The sequence below is a fragment of the Populus alba genome, chromosome 17 (assembly GCF_005239225.2).
Source record: "Populus alba chromosome 17, ASM523922v2, whole genome shotgun sequence".
Lineage (NCBI taxonomy): Eukaryota > Viridiplantae > Streptophyta > Magnoliopsida > Malpighiales > Salicaceae > Populus > Populus alba.
The window spans coordinates 21,464,840-21,491,101 of NC_133300.1; the positions used below are offsets into that span (position 1 = coordinate 21,464,840).

A 26,262-nucleotide genomic window follows, 5' to 3' on the forward strand; every position below is an offset into this window, starting at 1 on the left:
AGAATGTTTTCCCCATTTTTTTCCTCGCTCTCTCTCTCCCCACTTGCCTCTCCCCTAACATAACCCATGCCCCCACATACCCTACCATCATAATAAGGAAACCAAGGGGAGCCATGCCCTGCAAATAGTTCCCCATTGCTCACCTTACCCTACACCATGGCAGGGGTAAGGTGCCCCTTTCTTTCCTGTGCCTATAAATACATAGGGACAAATGACAGCCAGGGAGGGGGGAAAGATTTCAAAAAATCACAGAGAAGATGGTGAAACAAAGGGGGGAAAGACCAACAAAAAATAGGGGAAAGGGGAAGGAAAAAAAAACCGAGAGAACGTTCTAGGAGAGAAGGGAAACGAAGGAGAGGAGAGTTGAAAAATAACAGGGGAGAACAAAGGAGAAAAACAAAAAGAAATGGGGGAATGGTTTGAAACAGAGGAGGACGGAGAGTGGATGAAATGAAAAAAAAAAAAAGAAACAGAAGAAAGAAGGAAAATAAAGATTAAAATAGAGACAAATAGAGACAAACAAGAGAGAAGGAAAACAGAAAGAGAAACATAGGAACTAGGAAGGAACAAGAAGACAAGAATAGAAGGAGAAGACTATAAATAGAAAGAAGGATAAATACAGAAAACACAGAGAAAGGAAGAAAAATCATAGGCCAAACAGCTCCCTTAGTTCACAACCACCACCACCGCCAACACTAGAAGCCACTAGCGCAACCAACGCCACCAGGTCAACTTCCTTCTCTTCCTCTTTATTCTTCTTCTTCTTCTTCTTTTTTTTTTTTTTTTTTTCTGGTTGCCCTCCATTGTTCTGCAAATGAAGTGAAATAATTCACTCTCCACTATTCACATGAACAGTGGAGAGCTGCTTCATTATTCTTTGGGCCGGACAAGTCCAACCCACACTAAAATGCATTGGGCCGGGTCTAGCCCAATCAAATAAATTTCAATAATCCTTTTGAAAAATTTATGATTTTCTTGTGTATTTTTATGCTATTTTGTGTAACATTGGTTTGTACTTTTATACCATAAATATACAAATTCAATATTAAAATACTCGGCTTTCGTCGAAACATTGCAAATAATATAAAACAAAAAATATTTTCATGCATACAACCAAGTCTCTAAAAAAAAATATCGTGTTTTCATAACAACAAAAATTCAAAAATATATTTTAACATGCACTTTGGTTTGAATAACCAATTTATTAAAGCCATAAGGACGAGACCAATATTTTAAAAATACCTAAAAAACATATAGTCTTTCTTTGGTATCTAGGTTTACGAATTTATACGTAGAACATATTCCTGATATTAAAAAGGTATTTCTTTTATAGATATTAGAACGGTTAGGTTTTTATCAGATAAAATAAGGATCTTTTTACCATGGAATTTTCTTAAACCGTGAACATACCAGCAATTCAAAAACAATAAGACTCTAATTTATATCAGATAATCAAATAAATGCAATTTATTTTAGGTAGAGCGTATTTAGAATGTTAATATTTTTTTTTTATATACAATCAGTCTCTATGTCCGATCTCTAAGACTAGTTAGGGTTTCTAGTTATCAAAATACTAGTTAAAGACTTCCATTCTCGCTTTTCATTTATAAGAGATAAGAATTCCTTGTCTTTTTTATTTTCTCGATTACGTCAAAACCAACAAAGTGGATTTATTTACTGTAACACTGTATACGTGCGACATCACTCTTAAACTAAAATTTTAAAATTGATCAAACACATTAAATTTGTTAGAATGTGCAAAGAAAAGAAAATCTCAACACATAAAACTTCATCAACATAGATATAAAGATATTTTATAAATTGGGAATTGCAAGCAATTTTTATTCATTTTAAAGGCACATGTACTTTTTTCTGTATTCAAACTTCTCTTGAACCAGTTGCTCTGACAGTAGCTGGTGGTTAGAGTTTGGTTTGAGACAGGGGGGGTGAAAAAGAGAGAATGATAATTTCTGATATAATATATACAATGATAGTCTTCTTATCAATTTATATTGATTTAAGATAAAAACTATAATTTTTTTAAAAATTTAATAGACAAATATAAATTTAAGTAAATTATAGGATAGCACGACTAATTTTACTAGAGAAAATTTGTAGATCATAATAAAAAAAAAACATAACACTGTTCATTGAAGAAAGCCATCCACCGTGATTTACGAGGAGAAGAAAAAACCTGCACTTTAAAATGTGGTTTTCTTTTATTTTATATTTTAGTGTATAATATTGTCTTATCAATCATTGTTTTTTAATACACAAGCCAAGCGATGCGATGTAAGGTGGAGACCGCAAACAAGAAGTATAGAAGGCAAAGTCTCTGACTTTCATGGACAGTACTTAGGCAAAGTATTTGACTGATCATAAACAGATTAGCATGAACATGATGTGTAGTAGCAGACAAGAAGTTCTGACTATGTGCCTCACAAAGCTCTTCAACATTAATGCAATTTTTGTCAACGCAGGACACTGTAAATGAATAATAGTAATACACAACTTTAGTTTATTACCTTAGGAACACTTGTTTTCCAAAATCAGGGTGTTGTTTTGGACCGTCTCGATTTTATCAAATAAAAGATCATATTGTACGAGCTAATCAAGAACATAAAATATAGGATTAGGTTTATCCAAGAACTTTTAATTGACATTATGGCTGGTCAAGCCACCAGTTTTAAATGTCATGCACAGCGCTCCTTCAGAAGTTCTTACCAGCGTCATGCATCCATGCAGGCATCCCATTGTATTGCTAACTCTATAAATTAAAGCCTCTTCCCATTCATTCTAGCATAAACACATCACACACATTGAAAGCAACCCGTAACGACAATGAGAGCTGCAATTCTAGCATTGTCCTTCCTTCTTTTTGCCTTCGCTGCAGGTCTAGTGCCTAAGGTAGCAGCTACTGCTGCCCCTGAGCCAGTGCTTGACGTCACTGGTAAGATACTTCGAACCGGCACTAGTTACTACATCCTGCCGGTGGTCCGAGGGAGAGGTGGTGGGCTCAAAATGGCCAGCACTGGAAGAAGAACCTGCCCCCTTGCTGTTGTCCAGGAACGATATGAGGCATCAAATGGTCTCCCACTGAAACTCACACCTGTGAACACCAAGAAAGGTGTCGTCCGCGTCCACACCGATCTTAACATAAGATTCTCTGCTGCATCAATCTGTCACCAGTCAACAGCGTGGAAGCTTGACAACTACGATGAATGGACAAAACAATGGTTTGTCACAACCAATGGAGTTGAAGGAAATCCTGGTCCGGAAACAACGAACAACTGGTTCAAGATTGAGAAGTTCGAAGACAAGTACAAGCTAGTGTTTTGCCCTACAGTGTGTCAACACTGCAAAGTTATGTGCAAAGATATCGGGATTTTTGTTGATGCCAAAGGAGTAAGGCGTCTGGCTCTTAGCAGCGTGCCTCTCAAAGTTATGTTCAAGAAGGCTTGAAGATCATGATCGATGATGCATGCTCAAACACAATATCAATAAGCTACGCCATGTGCTTCTGTAGGAATAAATTCCATATTTGGAAATTAAAATGTATCTCATGTCGTTACATACAAGTGTATGTTGCCAGTGACTTGATCTCTTACTTAATAAAGAAACGATGTTGACTATTGTGACGTTGGTCTCCTTACTTCTTTCTCAATGGTTGCCGAAACAATGTCCAATTTTTACTTCTCTAGTTTGGGAAAAAAAACACTTAATGTTTCAGGAATATGAAATAGCTGAAATTAAAATATTGAGTATCAAACCCTGAGAATCGAATAATATATGATTTGATACAAACTCATCTCTAGACAAGCAAACAAAACCCAATCTCAATTATTAAAAAAAAAGTGTCTTCCCCTACCTATTAACCCATTGTTTTTTCTAATACTGATAGATATGAGGCTTGGCATGGTGCTATGCACGAGAAAATTTAGGCCTTGGACTCTAAGAACACTTGGTCATTGGTTTTTTTTTATCCTTCGATAAATGTTATTGGTAGTCAATGGGTGTATAAGATAAAGCATTGTGTCGATGGCAATATTAGGAGGTATAAGACACGTCTAGTTTCTAGAGGTTTTACTCAGCAAGAAGGTATTGACTATTCTGAAACTTTCAATCCTATTATCAAGCCAGCAAACATCATATTAGTCTTCTCCATTGTGGTTTCGTGTAATTGGAAGATACATTAGCTTGATATTCATAATGTCTTCCTCAATGATGTTCTTGACAAAGAGGTCTACATGAAACAACCCCCGGGTTTTGTTGACTCTACCTTTCCTTCTCATGTGTGCAGATTGCATAAGTCACTATATGGTTTAAAATAGGCTCTACAAGCTTGGTACACTTGTCTAAGTGATTTTCAACTCTCTATTGGCTTTCACGCCTACAAAGTTAACACCTCCTTATTTATCTTATCTGTTAGTGCTACTACCTTTTATCTTCTGGTTTATATTGATGATATTCTACTTATGGGTAGCAACTCTACTATGCTTCATTGTCTAATATAGTTGCTGAGTTCAAAGTTCAAACTTTATAACTTAGGTGTCGTTCATTATTTTTTGGCTATTAAGGTTCAGTTCACCAGTACTGGTCTAATGTTACGACAACATAAGTATATTCTTGATATCCTCACTCGGGCCGGTATGATTTATGCAAACTCGTTTATACTCTTATCTCTACTTTCAAAGTTACCATACTGCCAAATGCATTGTTTTCTAATCCTACATGGTTTTGTCAAATCATGGGTGCTCTTCAATATCTCTCCTTTATGAGACCACATATTTGATTTTCTATCAACAGAGTTTATTATTTTATGCATCCTTATACAGATTCTTATTAGGTTACTATTAAATGCATTTTGTGTTATCTTCAGGGAATGAAAATATATGGCTTACATATCACTCGCAATTCATCTTTTGTGTTATATGGCTTTATGAAAACAAATTGGGCAGGTAGTATTGATGATTGTAAATCTATGGATGGTTCCCTTGTTTTTTTTTTTGTTTGACACCAATTTATGAAAGTCAAGTAAGTAATGTATAGTTGCTCGCTTCTCTACTGAAGTTAAGTGTAAAGCCTTAGTAGACGACACTGCTGAGGTTATCTGGCTTCAGTATTTATTGACAGATCTATAGATTCCTTATGTTTTATGATCCTACCATTTGATATGATAATCTTGGTGTTACTTATTTATATATGAATCCTATCTTTCATGCTTGTACAAAACATGTTAAGGTTGGTTATCATTTTGTACGAGATAAGGTTGTGAAGAAAGAGAATCAGATTTGTTTTATATCCTTCTAGGATCAACTTGCGGATATCTTCTTTAAACCACTTTCTACTGCTTCTTGTTTCAAGTTTCAGGTCAATTCTCCACCTTTACTATTTTAATGTTATAATCTTTATCTTTACTATTATATATTGCCCTCCATAAATAAATAAAAAGGAATTGACTAACTAATAGGCAAGCCTCAACTGGTTCATTGAACAAATCCATTCACCGTGATTTATAATTAGAATAAACTTTACGCAATTTAAAAATTAGTTTTCTTCTCTTTTCTTTTATTTTACGATTATCGTTCTTCTCAATACTTGTTTTTTAAATAACAAGCCATGCATTGCGGTGTAAGGTGTAAACCGCAAACGAGAAGTATATAAGGTAAAATATTTAACTTTCATGGACAGCCAGGCAAAGTATTTGACTGATCATCCATTCCAATACACAGAAAATTATTAACACTGATTAGCGCATGATTTGTAGTAGCAGACAAGAAGTTCTAACTTTATTTTATAACCTCATAAAATTCTTCGATATTAATGCAACTTTTGTCAAAGGACAGAACTATATATGAATAATACAACTTTAGTTAATTAACTACGGAACTCTTCTCTCCCTAAAACAGGGTGTTGTTTTGGACCGTCTCGATTTTATCAAATAAAAGATCATATTGTACGAGCTACTCGAGGATATAAAATATAAGATTAGGTTTGTACAGGAGCTTTTAATTGACATTATGGCTGGTCAAGCCACCAGTTTTAAATGTCATACACAGCGCTCCTTCAGAAGTTCTTACCAGCGTCATGCATCCATGCAGGCATGCATCCCATTGTATTGCTAACTCTATAAATTAAAGCCTCTACCCATTCATTCTAGCATAAACACATCACACACATTGAAAGTAACCCGTAACGACAATGAGAGCTGCAATTCTAGCATTGTCCTTCCTTCTTTTTGCCTTAGCTGCAGGTCTAGTGCCTACGGTAGCAGCTACTGCTGCCCCTGAGCCAGTGCTCGACGTCACTGGTAAGATACTTCGAACCGGCACTAGGTACTACATCCTGCCGGTTGTCCGAGGGAGAGGTGGCGGGCTCAAAATGGCCAGCACTGGAAGAAGAACCTGCCCACTTGATGTTGTCCAGGACCGATATGAGGCATCAAATGGTCTCCCACTGAAACTCACACCTGTGAACACCAAGAAAGGTGTCGTCCGCGTCCACACCGATCTTAACATAAGATTCTCTGCTGCATCAATCTGTCACCAGTCAACAGCGTGGAAGCTTGACAGCTACGATGAATGGACAAAACAATGGTTTGTCACAACCAATGGAGTTGAAGGAACTCCTGGTCCGGAAACAACGAACAACTGGTTCAAGATTGAGAAGTTCGAAGACAAGTACAAGCTAGTTTTTTGCCCTACAGTGTGTCAACACTGCAAAGTTATGTGCAAAGATATCGGGATTTTTGTTGATGCCAAAGGAGTAAGGCGTCTGGCTCTTAGCAGCGTGCCTCTCAAAGTTATGTTCAAGAAGGCTTGAAGATCATGATCGATGATGCATGCTCAAACACAATATCAATAAGCTACGCCATGTGCTTCTGTAGGAATAAATTCCATATTTGGAAATTAAAATGCATCTCATGTCGTTAATTACATATAAATATATGTTGCTAGTGACTTGATCTCTTACTTAATAAAGAAACAATGTTGACTATTGTGGCATTGTTGTCCTTACTTCTTTCTCTATGGTTGCTGAAACAATGTCTCATGTCCAATTTTTACTTCGCTAGTTTGGGAAAAAGAAACGAAGACTTCATGTTTCAGGAAAAATGAAAAAGCTTAAAAATTTGAGCATCGAACGCTAACGTGCATGTCATTACCTGATTTTCTTAGGGACCAAGCAATGGGAGGAGAAGGATAAATTATTTCGTCTATAAATATATAGTTGTACCACCAAAAAAAAAACAGAGAAAAATTAATGAGAGTATTAACCACAAAAAATACAACTCATACACACCGGAACATTCTCTCTCACGTAAAAAAAATACCTAAAATAAAAACCCTAATAACCATCATCTTTACAACACCAGCCGCCAACCAACATTGGCCTACAATAACCACCCGAACAACCCGTAGACACCCCCACAATCAAATAATAACCTCCATCTTTTATCAACTCTTGCTTCTCAGTCACAATTCATTAGCTACCAGAAAATAATAACCTCCATCTTTTATGCCGTTATTCTCAGCATTACTGTGAATCTTTTTCTTTTTTTTTGTTAATTAGATTCATCAACGGACATATGGCAAGTTTGTTGTTTATCTATCACCTTTATTGTGAACAAAATTTATGTTTGATTCTTCATAGAAAATTCATTTGAAACACTCACATGAACTGTCTGCATATCCAATTCACCTCAACCAAACAAATTCTCTTCCAAATCACTGCCAATTATGATTTGAACTGTTCTGTAAATACACGTTATTGTAAATTGAATTGCCACAAGTTTGTCACAATATGGATTCAATAAACATTAAGAAGTTGCTCACGTGGAACCCATTAACAAAAAACAGGTACATTTCAATTTCAATTCACGCTCCAGCAGGCAAAGATAACAAATAAGTCTTGCCGTAATCAGGAAAAGGATCGATCAAATCCTGATCTGGGCCATCTTCCCATATGAGTTCCTAAACAACTGCAGAGCCCCGCACGTTTCTATGACTCCGATTTGTTTCGATATTCTTTTTCAGTAATACATCAGTCTATCAGGCAGATCAGTGAGTGTTACTTGAGCACTCAAAAGAGCTGCAATGCAGCTGCAAACCATAAACATGAGACGTATTCAAGTAAAAAAAGTGAGACTTTTCCTCTTCCTTCTCAACTAGAAAAGTTGAATTCAGAAATTAGAAAATTAAACCAGCCAAATAGCAAAAAATTTGAGTCTTTGCATGCCAAAAATCACTGAGAGTTCTTATTGAGCATCTTCATTTATATCACAAACAAAAAGAGGTCCAATTGCACAGGGCCTTCTCTAAATTGACTCAATTATCTAGGTAAATGGTAAAAAGTTTCCGCCTTTTGCCAGCCCAATTAAGAGAGCAATTTTCCATAACAAAGTATGGATAAAAGGATTAAAAAAAGTGAGAAAGAAGCAATCTTTACCCTACCAATTCAACAACCTTCTTGCCATGAAGAAGAAGCAGGCCAGAGTCGACAGCATGCTCCATGAACTTCCCGAACACAGCACCACTGTCCCACATGACCGAACCAGTGATTCCAGCAGCTATGAAGAAGGAAACTGGAGAATGGAGAGGGAATGACCACAAGCATCAAGATTGAGAGACAAAAGAGTCTGGTTTTGAAAAGGTGGGCTGTTGGATACCCCACAAGAGAACGGTTTCCTCAGCAGCTGATTCTTTTTTTATTATTATTTGAAAGATGCGTATATTATTTAGACGCTGAAGTCTGACAAGAGTAGTACATAAGTTACATAATATCATACCACAGAATATCCATCCGAATGAGCTGAAGCTAAACATTCCTCTACAATACAAAACAGAAATTACTCAAAGACATAATGAAAAAAGACACGAAAGCAAGGCCATAGAAAAATTCTTCATCTTGTCTTAGCACTCTCACCTTTCCACCATAAGATCCCAACTATATTTCTTCTTCGATAACTGATGCAGCAACAATACCACTAGCCATCAATTCGATACCCTCAAAGAGTTGCCAAAGAACTGCAGAAGCAGAAGAGGTCTCTTGCTCCTCTTGAGATGGTGAGCGACCAAGCCTGGTAGCCAACTATGTTTTTGCTTTCTTGCTTTCCTTCAAAGTTTAAATCGTGTTGTTACTTATTTTGGTTTATATATATATATATATCATAATAAGAATGTATCAGAATGCCCAAGAAATCATCGAATATTGATTTAGGAAGATCAAAATATATAAAATTCAAAAATTTAACAGTATATTTTCAATTGATTAACGTCTTATTGGCAAATAAAATTCAATTTGAGGACGAAAATTCAAAATTGGATGATCAAGGAATCAATTGAGATTTTTTAAGGTTTGATTGAATTTATTGAGGACTTAATTGCAAGAAACAAATGATTTTTTTAAAATTGATTTAGGCTTTAATTCAAAGAAATTAAAATTTAGGGGTTTAATTGCAATTTTTAAGAGTTATTTTGATCAAATCAAAGGCTTAATTACATAAATATTGAAGTTTGATAGGCAATTAGGGACTTTATTGAAGAAATCCAAAACCAAGGATCAAATTTTAAAAAAAAATCATGAATATAAGGGTTGAAATTTACCAAATCAAGGGTTAAAATGAAAAAATTAAAAGTTTGTTGGTCAATTGAGAGTCAAAATACACAAATTCAGAACCAATGATCAAAATGGAAAAGACAGTCAACTTAGGGGCTGGCAATTACGTTTGGTGAGGGTGAAATTGTAATAAATTAAGAGTTTGGAGGCAATTATGGTGAATTTTAAAAGAAAATGAAAGAATAGAAACTCAATTGAAATTTATCAATCTCAAATCGAAAATCCTAAACGATATGTCATTCCGACTTATTGAATTAAATATGAGTGGCACGTCGTTCAGTCAATTGGCCTTTGTTTTTTATAGTATTGGCTGATCAAGTTTGCAATTTCAAATAAATAAATGTGGAGTTACAAACCTGCAAATTTAGCAAGGTTGGATTCAAATGAAATGCGTGCATCCCCTTGATCAACCTTAGGTGGTCTCAAGCGATGATGCCACTAGAATTACACCAACTCAATCAGCCCTCACAGTAGAACCACTATGCAAAAATTGATTTGTCTTTCATGTGTTCACACATAAAGGCTTTTTAATGAGTTTGTATCAAATATCAATGGTTTACAACACTTTTCTCTAGATTAAAATGTTTTTCGCTCAAAATAAAAGGAAAACACTTTCCTGTAAACTAAACTAATTTTTCTTTTGACTGAAAAGTATTTTTCGTTGATCGGAAAGTGTTTTTTGTTAACTAACTTTTCTAATGAAAATTAAACATAGAAAAGTTTGGAAAGTGGTTTCGCGAAACAAATGCAGCCTACATCATAATCCATGGCTTTGCTAATTTGATAATGGATGATTGAATGAACTTATAAATGTTTTATTATAAATATTTTTATTATAATAATATTATGAAGCATAATTTTTAATCAACCTAATGTTGGAGGATTAAATTAAAAAAAGATAAATATTTAAGAAAAATTAAAAATTGAATTAACCCGGATTAACTTGTCAAACTTAGATCATGAGACTAGAATAACTTCATATCAAAAAAATAAAATAAAAATTATGAAGTCAATTTATTAAGTTATCCAATGTTAAAGGATAAAATTGAAAAAAAAAATATTCCATTAAAAAAGGACTAAAAAAATTGAGCCAACCTGACTAACTTGCAAAACTTGCTATCCGGGTAATAAAACCATGATAATTCTATATAAAACTAAAAAAATAAAGTCAAATTTATAACAAGTTTAATATTAATTAATAATTTAAAAAAAAATCAATTAACCTAACCTATCAATCCCCTTTCATGGTCTTCGTTCGCCATCTCTTATGCGCTAGTGACTGCCGAGGTTGTTCTCTTTGAAGACCCTCCACTTCAAAATAAGGCATAAAGTGTTGGTGATTAGCAATGAAAGTTTGTGTTTTCTTTGTTCTTTTAATATTAAAGCTTCCTCCACTCGACCACATAAGCTTGTCTGTAATCATTATCATTCAATCCAATTAAAATAAATAAATAAACGAAAAACCATAGTTTTTTCTATGAACACTCCATTAGTGATTAATTATTTTATAAATCTTCAATCTCATAGGTTTTTTCTTTTTTTTTCTCTTTTTCTTAGTAATGAATTGAATCTGGCTTGTTTTTTAGAGGATGAAGAGCTTGTTTGATAGTATGGTTATGGTTGTTTTTCAAATAGTTTTTCATGCTAAAATATATATTAATGATGTTTTTTAATTTTTAAAAATTTATTTTTGACATCAGCACATCAAAATAATTTAAAAATATTAAAAATATATTAATTTTAAAGTTAATAAAAAAATAAAAAATAATAATTTTTTTTAAAATACTTTTAAAATACAGAAATAAACATGCCCGAGAACTCCACAATATCAAAACTCAAATTTAAGAAGTCAACTAAAGTTGGCATGACGGAAGTAATGATTACAGCCAAGACAAGATACATGTGCTCCATGAGTTATCCAATTCTTTATTTCTAGCACCTGTCGGTGCATCCCTTTCCCAATTCTAGCTCGATAAATTGAATCTCCTCCTCTCCATTGATTTTTACATCCAAGAAAAAAAGATATCAATAGAAGATAAACATGAATTATCCAATGTTATTGTTGTGCTTACTCCTCCTTGCCTTTGCCTGCACAAAGCAGTCAATAGCTGCCGCTGAACCAGTGCTGGACATTGATGGTGAAAAGCTTGTAGCAGGCACCGAATACTATATCTTGCCAGTGTTCCGCGGGAGAGGAGGTGGGATTACAATGGCTAGCAACAAAACCAGCTGCCCACTTGCTGTTGTCCAAGACCGTCTTGAGGTATCAAAGGGTGTTCCACTTACTTTCACACCAGCTGCCGACGACAAGAAAGGTGTGATCCTTGTTTCTGCTGATCTTAACATCAAGTTTTTAGCGAAGACAACATGTCCCCAATCAACTGTATGGAAGATTATAAAGTCTTCGAACTCGAAGGTACAATGGTTTGTGTCAACTGGTGGGGTTGAAGGAAATCCTGGTTTTAATACGGTGACCAACTGGTTCCAGATTGAGAAAGCTGATGATGACTACAAGCTTGTTTTCTGTCCTACTAAAGTTTGTAACTGTGGAGTTTTATGCAGGGATATTGGGATTTATATTGAGGATAATGGGACTAGAACACTGTCTCTCAGTGATGCATTACTACCTTTCAAAGTCCAGTTCAAGAAAGCTTTGAAGAAAAACTCGTGAATGAATGCTCAAAACCTTGCAAGAGCTACCTACTTCGTAGTAATAGAAGTACCCTTTTTATGCTGCTCTTGTTCTTGGTTTTAGTATGTTAGTTGTCTCAATTTCCCTGTATGCCTTCTTTTTCCAAGTAGAGCCCATGGCTCTGCTCTAATAATGTTCTCAATGAATCCATAAACCAGAACTGAAAATTGTCATATTTGAGTATTTCTGTACTTCAGCTGTGGCTTTTTCAAGGCAATAGGATTTACAAAAAAAAGGAAAAGAAAATGATCCTGTTATGTAAAGGATCTTTGTTAGTGTCCACATCAAAGAGATATTTTTTTTAGAATAGAATTGATTATCTTTTTTTATCATGATGCTGTCAGATTGAAGGGATTTTTTCCCCTTTCTATCTGAGGACGAAGAAGTTGGATAACACTACTATCCTTCAACATTTAGGGTGAAAATGAATCACTGTAACAGTCTTGTTTGCTTGCATAAACTGATCAGAACCCAAGTATTGACTCACCTTGTAGGGTGTTCTGACAAATTGCCCAATAGGAGAAGGGATGGTAATTGGCCTTTCACTGCAGAAGGCAATCTTATCAGTGGAGCCCTGCAATAGGACCAGCTGTGGTTGATAAATAGCACTGTGATGCCTTCAATAGCTCTTCTCCTTCTCCGACACCAAATTCCTGCTTGAAAACATTCTCCGTCCCAGCTTGCTGAGTTGTTTTTGCCCCTAATCTCAACTTCACTTTCACTGTTTCAGAGAGTCTTGCCCCCAGTCTCACTGCAAATTAAATTATGTCACATAATGTGGACTGGAGTTTAATAATTAGAATTTTTTTTTAAAAAAAAGTTCTGATGTTCATTTTTCAATACTAATCATTTCATGCAAAGAGTACAACCTTTAGTCTTATTTTGGAGGGGAATTGTTCAGAAAGGAAACAGCCAAATAGATCTTTATCTATTCGCCTTATGATCACTGAATAAGCAGCAAGAAAGATTGGCCCATTTCAGATGAACTTTGCTAGCTATGCCATGGACCACGTAACAGGCACAATACCCAGATCCTTATCCAATCCCAAATTAAGCTTCCCACACAGCGTCTGATCCATCAACAATATTATTCTCACACGGTGGCAGAAACCCATGCTCGCTATCACTCCTTCCATTACTAGCAGTAATCTTGATCATCCTCCCACATCTTGACCCCGGCCCCATCATACCACCCTGTTGATAGCGCAACCACTCTCAGTTTTGGCATGGTACCTCTCATCACACTCTGACGGTGCTCCTCCTTCATCGCCTTATTCACTAAAATTGTTCAAAGTTAATTTAGCTTTCGTAGTGGATGTCACTGGAGGTGAGCATTTATATTTAGCTGGGAAGGATGGCGCTTTACATGAACGTTCTCCTGAGAGAGGGCAATTGCCTGAAGGTGGTGGAGAAGAAGGGCTGTTGCCTCCTCCTTTGCATATGTGGGTGCCAACATCAGGACCATCATTGCATTTGCCTTTGATGCATATAAGCTGGCCATCACAATCATTCAAGGTATTACAAGGGCCATTGCAAGAAGAAATCGCGTGCGAAGAGATGATGCTGCGAAGGAAGAACACACAAACTAAAACAAATATCTTTTCCATTTGCCTTTCTTTTTTATGCTAGCTTTTCGGTTGAAGAGAGATACAACTAGGTTAGATTTGGAATTGTATATAAGCCTAAGGTTAAGGAGTTCCATGGAAGAAGCTTTCGTATTCAATTTTACTATAATCTCATCGTCAAAAATCAACCAAAAAAGCCAGTCCAGTTAAGAAAACTCGTTAAATTTTACGAAGAAGAAGACAACTATAAAAAGAAAAGAAAAAATAAAATATATGAGCCACCCAAAATCATGGCAGTGTGGTGTAGAGGGCTATTATGGTCCAAGTCTATCCTGTTGTGGGTCATGCAATAATAAATTCAAAAGAGTTGTCACTTTCCATAAATTGATTCGTAGTATTTCAGTTACCAGTTACGTGAAAGCATTTTCTTCCACAAATATTGTTTGTCGTCTCTCTCAAAAACAGGCCTAGTGTTGGGATAGGGTTTAATTTTGTGGCAACCAACCCGGAGGGCAACGCGGTGTGCAGCGATGCAACCTCCGGTGTACCGTGTTATCAAACGGTGTCGTAATATAATATAGCACTGGATGTTGTTGCCATCACAAATTATTAGGGCACTTCCCTATTCTTTTATGTAATGGGTATCCTTATTTTTTAATCATGGAGCATGCAGGATTAGACAAAAATATTTGAGATGCCTTGCAGATTATATATACATGTAGATGAACCTTCATTGACCTTGGAAAGAACAAAAAGAAGGAGACATGCAAGTTTCATTAATAATTTGCTAGTACGCCAATCTTCCATCTTCTCTCAATCAAGCACATGAATCTTAATCTTTTCCATTTAAGTACACCAATTTTTTCAAAATATTCAATCAAGTACACACTTCCTTCCACCTTTCGTCAATTTTAAATTATTAGACGACGTATCATTTTTTCTTAAATCACCATTGATACTTTAACTTTCATTTTATAATAATCAAGTACATAAATCTTAATACATGTTATTTTGATACAACAATATTTTTAATACTTGTCATTTGTTACGATATTTTTAATTGTAATTTACTGCATGGAAAAAGGTGTCTTTTCTAGAAAGTAGAAGGAAAAAACATCTTATTAATTTCTGTAAATAAAATCCCAAAATGCCACACTTTTTTTATGAAACTCCAACCACTTCAACTTCTTATCACCGATATAGCAATTAAGGTGAAGGCCCAAATGGTAATCCCTACAGAAAATTATAAAATTAAGTAAATAGAAAATAAGGGGAAGAGGGAGGATATAAGCCCGTGACTGTGTACACCAACCCATAGATCACACAATTAACTATCATATTGAATGATAATCGAAGTTGATATAGATTAATTTTATTTTAAAAAAAAAAATAGGTTAAAATATTGTTTTGTAAAAAAAAAATTAATTGAATTTTGATTAAATTTTATTGGTCAACCCAGGCAACAAGTAAATCAGATGTTTTTAAAAAACAATTTTAATTCGGACTAATTCAACTCTGATAGACTGAATTTGAAGTCTATCAGTTGAGCCTTTACAAGGGTTCTACTGACAGTTTCCGTGCATTAACAATTGACATTTGAGAACGTGATTTTAATTTTCTACTTAAGAAAAGGTCATGTAATTAATTATTAAACAAAAGATTTTATTTTCTATCTTTCGACGTCATAGCCGCGTAAAGGTCAATTTTATTACTCGATCGTACATTCCATGTCCATCTTTTAATTCCATCTCCTCCATGTAGCAATGGAGCTAATAACCTCTATAAATTAATTTTTCTCTTCCTCTGAATCTTGATTAATATGTCAAAATTATTTTAAAAAAAATTAAAAAATTCTAGGAAGATAAAAAATTTGAAATTCCAGAAAGATTTATAATAACCGGGTGATTGTTTCTAACTAAAAATTAAAAAAAAAAATTACATTGTTTTTAGATTTATTGTGAGGAAATCTCTATACAAATGATGAGGATGTTACAGTGGCTACGAATGAAGATTTTATTACATTAACTTAGACTAGTTCAAGAAAAATTTATGCTGTATTGTGACAGTCAAAGTGAAATATATCTTAGTAATCATTTTATTTTTCACTCCCAATCAAAAAACATTAATTTTAAATGTCAATGTATTCAAAATGCTATAGATATGAAATCATTTGTTAGTGAAAAGAATCATATCAATAATAATATGTCAGACATGATAAGGCTTCGTAGAAGAAAAGGAAGCTTGGTAAAGCTTACTAAATTTAAGTTTACAAGCTAATCATCCACATGAAAAATTCCTTACATGATGAGTAAGGGGAGAATTTGTTATATATAATAGATCACCACATCTTTTAAATGAATAAAAGAAGCTAAGCAGGTGATATAACTAGAAAAATTCATTGTCTAGGTATAATGGTTTTGCAAGAAAAAAGGAGTGAGCACAAAAGAAAAAAAAAAAAAAAAAAAGAGAGAAAGATGAGTAATGTCTTCAACGATTTTCAACTTATTTATTATTAGATCAGGTTAAGATTTTGACAACAAGTTTTAAATATATATATATATAATGCTTTTTATTTTTATTTTTCTCAAAACAGAGTTGTTAGTGTTATAAGATTTTTTCAAACCTATTTTTTTTTTAATTTTATTATATTTCAAGAATAAATTGTTCTTGATATTATAAAATGTTGCACTCCTTAATTATAGTTAAGGAAGAACACTTGTAAACTTATTGTTTGTTGTTAGTGAAAGGTTTTTAGGTGGATTATAGTCTTATAGTTTTCTTTTCTATGCGCATCATCGGATTTTTTATGTAAAATTCTTGGGGTTAAATTGTATAATTGATTGTATTATTTTGTAGATTAATTAATTTTAATTTTAATTGCACAAAGAAGGAAAAAAAAAAGAGTGAGACTTTTGAATGATGTATTTAGTTAAATTGATGTACAGTTTTCTAACACGCACAAACCTAAATCAATCACCACTATTATAAATCTTTGAGAAATTCAAAGAGATATATTGGATCTCTCGTGCAATAATAAATGCATGCAGACGACATATAATATATTATTATTTTCTCATAAATTGTAGGATATATTGGACCACTTGATATGGAAAAAGTACTTTTCATTGGACCACTTGATATGGAAAATTACTTTTCATTGGACCACTTGATATGGAAAAATTACTTTTCATACCAGGAATTTGACAATTTATATGGGACCTGGCGTACAAGAATTGACCTTAATTACACGTATAGGACTTCGTGAATTGATTTCACATGGATATATAGAAAATAAAGTATCGTGTTTAATAATTAATTATATTTTTCCGTAAAAACACTCCCTCGCTGCCTCATCTAAGATCTTTAAGGTCCCTTTACTAAAGTTGGACGTTCTGGGAAGAAAAATATGCTGAGGCTATATGTGCAAATTAAGAATGGAGGCCTAATAATCACAAATTAAGTACTCTTTCTTAACATTGACCTCTAAATCCAATCATTCAGATTAAAATTAGTCTCCTTTTTATTAAAACTCTGATATCAATTATTGAAAACTTAGCACACAAATAAATTTTGAACCTCCCTTCTTTAATTCATACATATTCAACACACCTACAACATGCATTCTGAATGCATGAACCTTGTATTTATAAAGGGATTACAGGATAATTATCATATTCCAAGAAGGATTCTAAATACTAGTTTAATCAAAATTCTAAACACAAACTCTCTTTTTAGACTACAAATCTAATTACTTGATCTGGGAATCCTTCTCCTATCTCAATATTAATATCTACTATTTCCTGTTTTTCTTTTTCCCTTCCGAAATGAAGAATATTTGGTTTCAATCATCCATGGAAACGGAAAAGGTAGCTAGGAAACCCTTTGAGCATTTCCTCTTGATGTGCTCTCTAAACTACAACTTTGTACGTAAAATGTGTACTGCAAACTGTTAAAATTAAGACAACAATGTTGTCTAAAATATGAGCCTTTTTCTTTCGCCTCGGAACTTGATCACCATTGCACTTGTCTGATCTTGAGATCAACTCCTTAATCTTTTGCTTTGAAATTACCTAGCTTGGTAGAGTTTGCGCATTGCTTTCTCAAAGTTTTGACGAGCTTTTTCGTAACGCAAGAAGTCCATGAACAGGAATTCAGAATTATCTTCTGTTCTTATTTGTAGGATCTTCTGTTGCGGATGACCATAGTTGCTCCATCTAATGCTCCTTAGTGGTATCTCAAACTGCTCATGAATATATCAAGTTTCAACGAGTCAGGTTTCTTTTGCATACAGGACCAATTAACCATGCAAATTCATACAGTTCAGTTGTTTCATTATATGATTTACAGTTATAAGTCAGTTAAAAGAAACATGAGAAATTTTAAGACTAAAATGTAAAATGTTCCAAATTATGGGGATGCTACAGCGCCCCCTTTAATAAGTTCAACCCCTCATGGAAAATACTTGTAGTTATTACCTTAAGTCTCTGTTAGCGCCAGATAATGAATTGGGTGGATTGACCTATTCAATTCAAAACTCGATTTTAACATGAATGGCCAGATTATCAATTCACCTACTAGGTTAATCAGGTCTAACTGAGTTGAATATCTCCATGGTTTAGAAATGAAGTCTGTCTTTTTTTAAGGAAGAAATTGAAGACAGACGAACTCTGCATCCTATGCTTCAATATTTTAGTGTATCAATACATTTTAAAAAAAATAAAACCACAGCTTGCAATCAATTGAACAAGACTTCGCCTAGTTGAGACAAGAAAAATATAGTAAAGAGGAAATACTTATTCACCTGTTCAACTGTTTGATTTTGCTGCAAAAGAGGAAAATTGAAGGTAATTGATCTCTGACTGCAGAATGCTATCTTTTCAGTTGAAATAAAGAGAAGTCCTGCAACAGCACCAGTTTCAATTGAGAAAAAGCAGTGTGATGCCTTTAGCAGCTTTTCTCCTGCTCTAACGTCAAATTTCTGATTGAAAATGTTCCTCCTCCCGCCTTCTCTGATTTTCTTTGCCTCAAATTTCATTGTGTCTAAGAGACCAGCCGATCTAACTGCAATTATAACACATGATTAATGATGTTAGTTTTCTCTGAAGAAGAAACCCATCCTTGATTTATCGATTCCTAATGAGAAAAATAAAGAGCAATACATCAAATAATTCAAGGGAAGGAGTCTTAATTACCACGGTCAAAGTAATTTGCAATGGTTCTGCTTGATCCCCCGGCTGCATCTACATATTCAGCTGCACCTGCAAGTCAATGAATTAAAGTTATCTACACAATATTAATTTATTTAGATACAGCAATACGAATTGATGATCCTGGGGAGAACCAGAAGACGAACCAGGATGATTAGAGGAAGAGGGTGTTCCTGTCTGCTCATACTGTGGAGGTGAAATTTTCCTATGAGACATTTCTGTCACTCAAAGAAATTAAAGTGCTCAGATCAGAAGAAGCTGATCAGTTGAGGCTAAGATTTTACTTTTGGTTAGAGGAAGAGGGTGTTCCTGTTTAATGATTGTTATGCGTGTCTGCGAAGATAATGAATGCAATCGCAAAGGACTTTTCCAAGCAGTTTCCACGCGTCTTCATACAATATCACTATTTCAAAAGGTCATAATTCTTCTCTCTTTTTTCACACTTCATTTTCAATCCAGAAGATTCTGATTGGTGAAAATTAAGTTTGGTAGCTAAATTCAAAGTCATGCTTTTTTGGTTTTTTTTTTTTTTTTCTTAAAAGGTTCATTGTATACAATTATTGACACTTGACCCACAGATGACTTCCGAATGAAAAGCTATGAGCCCGAAAACGTGGATGAATTTATATTTTTAAAAAAATTATTTTTTTATTAAAAATTAATTTTATTTTATATGTTAAATTATTTTAATGGGTTGTTTTCAAAAAAAAATTAAAAAAATAAAAAAAAAAACATCTTTTTAATATATTTCAACATAAAAAAATACTTTAAAAAATAACTATAATCACATTTTCAAATATACATTATATATTCCTTGAGATTATAAATACTATGCATTAAGTGTTAATTTAAGATAATGTAGCTTTTATAATTATAATTTAGAAATTAAATCTAAAAGAAGCCATAAATTATAATTATTTTTAAATTAAAGTTTATATCACACTCTTAATGAAAAATATATTTAAATAATAAAAAATCAAATCATTTTTAAAGTTATTTTTAGACTAAAAATATCTATATCATGATATCAAATAGAGTCTGAGATACACGAGTACTAAGATTAATGGTATTGCTTTCAAGCTTCTTGAGATTGTGAATGCTTAATATATTGTAGCTTTTATTATTATAGTTTGGAAACTAAGTCTAAAATTAATATTTATTTTATTTTTAGATTGTTTTGATATAATTAAAAATAAATTTTAAAAAATAAAAAATATTATTTTAATATATTTTTAAATAAAAAACAATCATTATCATAATAAAAAAATAATAATAAACAAGCAACCAAGCATTGACTTTTTCCAAGGATAGCTATCTTAATGAGTAACCGTGTTGACCTAAGATAATTCTGTCAGGTTGTCTACGATTTACACATATTTTTTCTGTTCTCCTGTTTCTTTGCCTCCAGAATTTCCACGAGGCAAGTGATGGGCATGGCTTTCATTGTCCATATGCTCTACTTTTTGTTTGGTTACTTGGAGTCTTCCCTCTGGTCTTAAGGAAAGCGAGAAACATGCCGGAGAAAACCTCAGAGCATGGGCTTCAACCCTACTGACCACAGGGCAGTTGGCCCAGAAAGAGACGCATACTGATAAAACCTAGAGCTAATCTATTCAAAGAGATCAAAGAGAGCTAAAGCCCGCAATTGCAATTGCTTTTGTTTTTTTTTTTTTTAAAAAAAAAATTCATTAGGAAGCGGTATCCTGCAGCCATCTAAGACAAGAATTTGATTAACCAAAAGCAGACAAGATTTATTTAGGCTTGTTTTTGTCATATTTTATTAGAGCCAGTTTGAAAGTGTAATAACATAAACCTTAGCATAGGAAATGGGCCTAGTTCCTGCTGGCTGAGAATGCCCATAGGACATGGAGTTGCAGTCTAAAATGGGCCTTGTGGGTTCATCAATACTGGGCCTAAGCCCATATTAATGAAACGGTCACTGCTGCCACAGGACCATGGCTGAAAACTGCAATCTGGGAAAGATTTGTTGCCGTTGATGCTAATAATTAGACCGCTAATTCAAACAGTTCAATATCTTTAGCTCGTACAAACTGTATGTTTTTTAATTTTAAATTTATTTTTTAAAAACTATATTTTTTTAGATTTTTTTTGATATATTGATCTTAAAATAATTTTTTAAAATAAAAAAAATACTATTTATATTTTCAAATAAAAAACACTTGAACCGTAACCGTTACCACAATCCTAAAAAAAACTACAATTTACTTTGTCAGATCTAAAAATAACCTGATTGTTTAATAAAACAAATTTAAAAATAAAATTGAAAAAAAAAAATCTTTTAACGTGCTCCCTTACTTATCATGGATTTAAAATTAAATACTATGAGAATTACTTGAATATAATCTAATTAACTTATTTGATTAAAAAATAAATAGGATCACAAAATAAATAGGATGACTGTTAAAAAATAAATATCATGATAAAATTAAAATAAAAAATACTCTTTGAAAAAAAAAAAAAAAGGAATGGAAAAGAGAAGCTTCATTATTCATATGAAGCTGAAGAGAGATAATTAAAGTTTCAAAAGGCACTCTTGAAAAATGATGGGAGGAAGCTGTAGAAGATGAAGAAGGAAGAAGAAGAAGAAGATATACTGGAACACCCTTTTTATTTGTTTAGGGTTTCAATTAATTTATTTTCTTCGAAATTTCATTAACTTGTTCTTGTTTCAAAGAACAATTATTGAAGCTGAAGAATACCAAAACAACTTATTAACAAATCAAGCCTTCCTCTATTCTCACAAGTTCTCACTATCCAAATCACTGTTCCTGCTTGCAAAAAATAACATAAAACATTAATGGGATATTTAGAAATGTTGTAATAATTATTTTTTACTTAAAAATATATTAAAATAATATTTTTTAAAATTTTAAGAAATATTTTTAATATCAACCTATAAAAAATAATATTCAAATATAAAAAACAAACAGTATGTAAACTTATACACTTAACAAGGCTAGAAGCCAATAATATTTGTCGAAACGGGCTTCTATGATGTCATAAGAGAACCAGCTCTGCCCCTTGCCTAGTTCTCAGTATCCAAATCACTGCTTCTGCTTACAAAACATTTGCAGAAAATAACATAAAACACTAAGCTGAGTACACTTAACAAGGCTAGAAGCCAATAGTATCTGTCGAAACGGGCTTCTCTCATGTCATCAGAGAACCAGCTCCGCCCTTTGCCTCTTGAGCTTGTGAAATATTCTACTAGTGAAATCAACAGGGCACTCAAGAAGCTTCCCACCCCAAATACACTAGTGTATAGTGCAATTCCCATTGTTCTCATTCTTACAGGAACTTCACTGTAGAAAAACTCTTGCATCCCAACAACAGTGAAGATGTCAGAGATGCCAAGCAGAATGTACTGAGGCAGCAACCAAAATATGCTCAATGGAACCTCTGTTTCCAATTTTGGATCCATTTTTCTGCTGATTTCGAGTCTTTTTGTTTCAACCAATGCAGCAATGACCATGGCTATTATGGACAGTACCATCCCGATACCCATTCTTTGAGTCACACTGATACCCTTTTTGTCGCGAGTAATCAGTCGAGTAAATGGGATCAGCAACGCATCATAAAATGGCATCAGGAGGATTATAGAAACTGTAATAGCACTTTGTAGTGTAGCTGGTGGGATCTTGAAGCTGCTGCCTACATTCCTCTTCATTGTCATTCCCTGTTTGGTGAAGAATGTGGCAGGCTGCTGAAAGATGACTGCAAACATTAGCAGCATCGTCCATATCGGCAAAAGCCTTAAGACTACTTTTCCATTTTCAACTAGGTAGTTCATACCACTGCAGGGTTCCTCCTTCAATCCCTTGGCATTGCCTGAATTCTGACAGAGAGGTGTTTCTTGAAGCCTATAAACAAGTAAAAGAGTAGCATTAACATAAATACTCGAGGAGATTTCAAAGCAAAAGTACTTAGACTGACAATACGAAATCTTACTCTAGCTCAACAACTCCAGGATTGTTGTTTGGTAAGGTGATTCTGCTATTCATCAATTTCGACAGAGCTTCCTTAATGGATCGAACTATGTCCCGCGAAGGCCTCTCAGAGATGGCATCATCCTGTTTGTATGCATAAATTCTGCTTCCACACCAAAACAGTAAAATTGATGCTCCCATTGCAATTGTAGGAATTGCAAATCCGAGTACCCAGCCAAATGTGTCTTGGATATAGGACATGACTGTGACACCAGCAAGGCTGCCACCACAAACCCCAAAATACCACCACTGAAAGAATAAGCTCTTCTTATTTGATTTCTGCTCATCTTTTGTGCTCGGCAGCTCATCATCGTTCGCAATTTGATCTGCTCCAAAGGCTTGTAAAGATGGGTTATATCCACCTTGTCCAAGAGAAATCAAACAGAGCGACCAAAACAGGTACGAGGAGCTTATTTTGTTGCTGGGATGCCTTGCCCAAGACAATGCTGTTGATGTCAATGCCACAAGTCCCTTGAAAGAACAAATTAAGAAGAACAAAAGCAAATTTACCATGGAAAATCATAAACCAAAAACTGTCTCTACAATTACAGAGGCAAGTTGCTGTAAGCTTAATCATAATCAAGAATTTATATATGACTTGTGATCACCAAAATATTTTCCAATTGCTGTAAGCTCACAGAATTTCAAAAGCAGAAAATAAACAAAAAGAAAATACTAACCACAACATAAATGAAGGAAGAGGTTAGAATGGTGGAATACCGATCCCATGAATCAGCAAGCGATGCAACTAGAAGTGGTAACATGGATGTGAATCCACACCAATTATTAACAGTCTTGGCTGCAGCAGAGTTGCTCATCTTAACCACATCTGTAAGATAAGTTACCAAATTTGATGCCACCCCTTTGAATGCAAACCTTTCCATACCAGCTATCACTATCAAAACGGAAAAAACATAATGAATTCAAATCAACTAACATCCTTTCTAGCAGATTGTTCATGTTCTAGCATAAAACTGATCAGTTATTCATCAGGGAAAATCTAAGAGCTCATCAAGAAGATAAAAATATAACAACCTATGAGGAGAAAACATGACTTGTTGAGCCCCTTTGGTTTCTGCCCACTGGCCATGATGAGGAAGATAGATATGAAGCTGCAGGGTTGGTAGATTAATACAATCATGCAGATTGATTAAAAAATAAGATCATGCAATCCTATTAGGATCCGTTCAATCCTGTTACAATCCCACTAAGCTCCTATCAGATTTTGACATCCTATATAGAATAGGACGACTCCACTGAACAGCATATACCATTTCAGATCCAGAGAAACACAAACTATCGACACAAGTTGTGAGGTTTTTAGAACACCATTACATTATTGGAAACCCTTTTCCTCTTTTTGTGCAACGTAAAGAAGATCAGGCGGGTCTTGTTTTATCATATATGACACGATAAACACTACTGCAATCCCCAATGTTTCTATGCTTACAATGATAACACTTTCAACAAGAAAAAAGTTTGTGAATGCTGACATAGAGGCATTACCAAGAGATGGAAAATGTCGACATGCATTGAAACTTCACATTTGTTTTGTTTTTGATATGGTTTCTCATATGCTGCCACGTTTTCCATACGTGGCAGTTTCAACACTTGGCGTTGGATACTGTTGCCACTTAGTATTTTCATTGAATATTTTCAAAGTGTTCTTGTTTTTTATTGAGTATTTCAGAAGTGGGTTTTAATTCGTGTTGGTGTGGAGGAAGAACAACAAGGTGGAGCTCCTGAACTCAACTGGAGGAGGCACTTCCTAGCAAAATAAAAATCTGAGTTGAACAGAACGAAACATGATAGGAAAGAAAAAAGGAGGTGTTGTGGGGATGCTTTTTCCTCCATAATGGAGTCCTCATGAGTTAATCATAGGGAGATATGCATATAGAATCGGGTTGTTGTTTTTCATGAACATATCCAAGCTTGGGATTTGAGATTTTATTTGTATATAAATCTCAAATAATTCTACACTAATTCTGAATTTATAACTTAACAATGATGAGTTGGAATGCTTGATTAATTGAAAGATGAATTTACAAGGAAAAAAATTTTATATTATCAAGACGATTGTTTATCAGACTCCAGAACTATGACCGAGATAAATTTATTTTATATTTTTATCTTTATCCCTTCAATTAAATATATTTATGTATAAATTACTTATTTTAATCTTTCACTTTATTTAAATTAAACAAATGCTAATATTGCAGTGAGCAAACAGAGGAACATGGAAAGTATGGCTGAATCAGAAGAGGTATCATTGGGTAGAGATTTCGTGTTAAACGAGATTATATATAATTAATGTCCCTTTATCATAATTATATATGCACTGATCAATTTTATATAATCTTCCCTTCTGTTTTAAATGCTACATAAGCAGATTAATACATAAAGAACTGAAGATTATAGCTTACAAACCTCACCACTTGACGCCATCAATATATATTCGTAAGATTTCCATTATTTTATTATATATTGTTTTTAATACAATGTTTTAGCATCAATCACCAGCACTGTCAAAGTCACTTTGAGATAGTTTATTTGGCAATTTAATTACTGTGTTTTTTTTATCCACTAAAATTGTGTTTGGTATGTTACATGGGATAGAACAAATAGAAATAGACAGGACTAAATTGAGTTGAGTTTTGGAAAAAAAATGAATGGTGAAGAGATAATGGATAATATAAAAAAATTGAAGAATAATGATTTTCCTCTTTGGTATTGGAAAGGCTTCTTTCACCGTATGGTGGGACAAGAATTTTGCTCTGAAGACAACGTTGAAGAATCCTTATCCAGCAGGCTGAGAAGAAGCAAAGGCAGCAGCAGATATCCCCAGCAAAGTTATGGAAGCGGAAACAGCAGCAAGCACGGCAGAATTCCCAACAGAGTCGGTGCAGGAGTCCTGGCGGGAGGGTCACCGCGATGTGGGGGTAGCGACAGGGTAGATAGAGTCCATGAAAAATTTGAAGTACAGTAGTTAACCCTTTATCAATCAAGGGCGATGGTCATTCTACATTTACAAATTCGTTTAGGGAAAAGGACAACAATGATCTTAGTTTTAAGAAAATCCTGAGCTGTAATTATCCAAATCAGCTTCAGGGTAGCTTCAAATAACAGCTCTCAGTTCCACCGCCAGGGATGATACGCTTTCTGGATTGGATATACGC

At 34.0% G+C, this 26,262-nt stretch overlaps 5 protein-coding genes across 5 annotated transcripts; 3 read left to right on the forward strand and 2 right to left on the reverse strand.

Annotated features, from left to right (window-relative positions):
* The first annotated feature begins 2,789 nt into the window (after positions 1-2,789).
* LOC118048641 (kunitz trypsin inhibitor 5) lies at positions 2,790-3,638 on the forward strand. The gene has a single exon (XM_035058413.2). The coding sequence runs from the start codon at positions 2,842-2,844 to the stop codon at positions 3,460-3,462; it is 621 nt and encodes a 206-aa protein (XP_034914304.1). The 5' UTR covers positions 2,790-2,841; the 3' UTR covers positions 3,463-3,638.
* Positions 3,639-6,179: 2,541 nt separating this feature from the next.
* Positions 6,180-7,009, forward strand: LOC118048670 (kunitz trypsin inhibitor 5). The gene has a single exon (XM_035058444.2). It carries the CDS (start codon positions 6,202-6,204, stop codon positions 6,820-6,822), a length of 621 nt encoding a protein of 206 aa, XP_034914335.1. The 5' UTR covers positions 6,180-6,201; the 3' UTR covers positions 6,823-7,009.
* Positions 7,010-11,561: 4,552 nt separating this feature from the next.
* On the forward strand, positions 11,562-12,575 carry LOC118048630 (kunitz trypsin inhibitor 5). Its single transcript, XM_035058405.2, has one exon. It carries the CDS (start codon positions 11,657-11,659, stop codon positions 12,284-12,286), a length of 630 nt encoding a protein of 209 aa, XP_034914296.1. The 5' UTR covers positions 11,562-11,656; the 3' UTR covers positions 12,287-12,575.
* A 4,861-nt stretch (positions 12,576-17,436) lies between these two features.
* Positions 17,437-19,452, reverse strand: LOC118048675 (GEM-like protein 7). The gene is made up of 4 exons (XM_035058454.2): positions 19,226-19,452; positions 19,065-19,130; positions 18,674-18,933; positions 17,437-18,112 (listed from the first exon to the last, which is right to left on the reverse strand). Exons 1-4 carry the CDS (start codon positions 19,293-19,295, stop codon positions 17,939-17,941), a joined length of 570 nt encoding a protein of 189 aa, XP_034914345.1. The 5' UTR covers positions 19,296-19,452; the 3' UTR covers positions 17,437-17,938.
* Positions 19,453-22,018: 2,566 nt separating this feature from the next.
* On the reverse strand, positions 22,019-24,404 carry LOC118048594 (protein NRT1/ PTR FAMILY 5.9). The gene is made up of 4 exons (XM_035058354.2): positions 24,122-24,404; positions 23,767-23,981; positions 23,049-23,557; positions 22,019-22,960 (listed from the first exon to the last, which is right to left on the reverse strand). The coding sequence occupies exons 1-4, from the start codon at positions 24,225-24,227 to the stop codon at positions 22,126-22,128; spliced, it is 1,665 nt and encodes a 554-aa protein (XP_034914245.1). The 5' UTR covers positions 24,228-24,404; the 3' UTR covers positions 22,019-22,125.
* Positions 24,405-26,262: the final 1,858 nt, after the last annotated feature.

Excerpts from the sequence above, each read along its gene's own strand:
- LOC118048594 (XM_035058354.2), bottom strand. The coding sequence starts at position 24,227 with ATGATTGTATTAATCTACCAACCCTGCAGCTTCATATCTATCTTCCTC. Across the intron at positions 23,982-24,121 it reads GTCATGTTTTCTCCTCATAG|TGATAGCTGGTATGGAAAGG; the intron begins GTTGTTATATTT and ends CCGTTTTGATAG. Across the intron at positions 23,558-23,766 it reads CTTCCTTCATTTATGTTGTG|GGACTTGTGGCATTGACATC; the intron begins GTTAGTATTTTC and ends TGTTCTTTCAAG.
- LOC118048670 (XM_035058444.2), top strand. The coding sequence starts at position 6,202 with ATGAGAGCTGCAATTCTAGCATTGTCCTTCCTTCTTTTTGCCTTAGCT.
- LOC118048630 (XM_035058405.2), top strand. The coding sequence starts at position 11,657 with ATGAATTATCCAATGTTATTGTTGTGCTTACTCCTCCTTGCCTTTGCC.
- LOC118048675 (XM_035058454.2), bottom strand. The coding sequence starts at position 19,295 with ATGTCTCATAGGAAAATTTCACCTCCACAGTATGAGCAGACAGGAACA. Across the intron at positions 18,934-19,064 it reads TGCAAATTACTTTGACCGTG|TTAGATCGGCTGGTCTCTTA; the intron begins GTAATTAAGACT and ends TTATAATTGCAG. Across the intron at positions 18,113-18,673 it reads AAAATCAAACAGTTGAACAG|TTTGAGATACCACTAAGGAG; the intron begins GTGAATAAGTAT and ends ATTCATGAGCAG.
- LOC118048641 (XM_035058413.2), top strand. The coding sequence starts at position 2,842 with ATGAGAGCTGCAATTCTAGCATTGTCCTTCCTTCTTTTTGCCTTCGCT.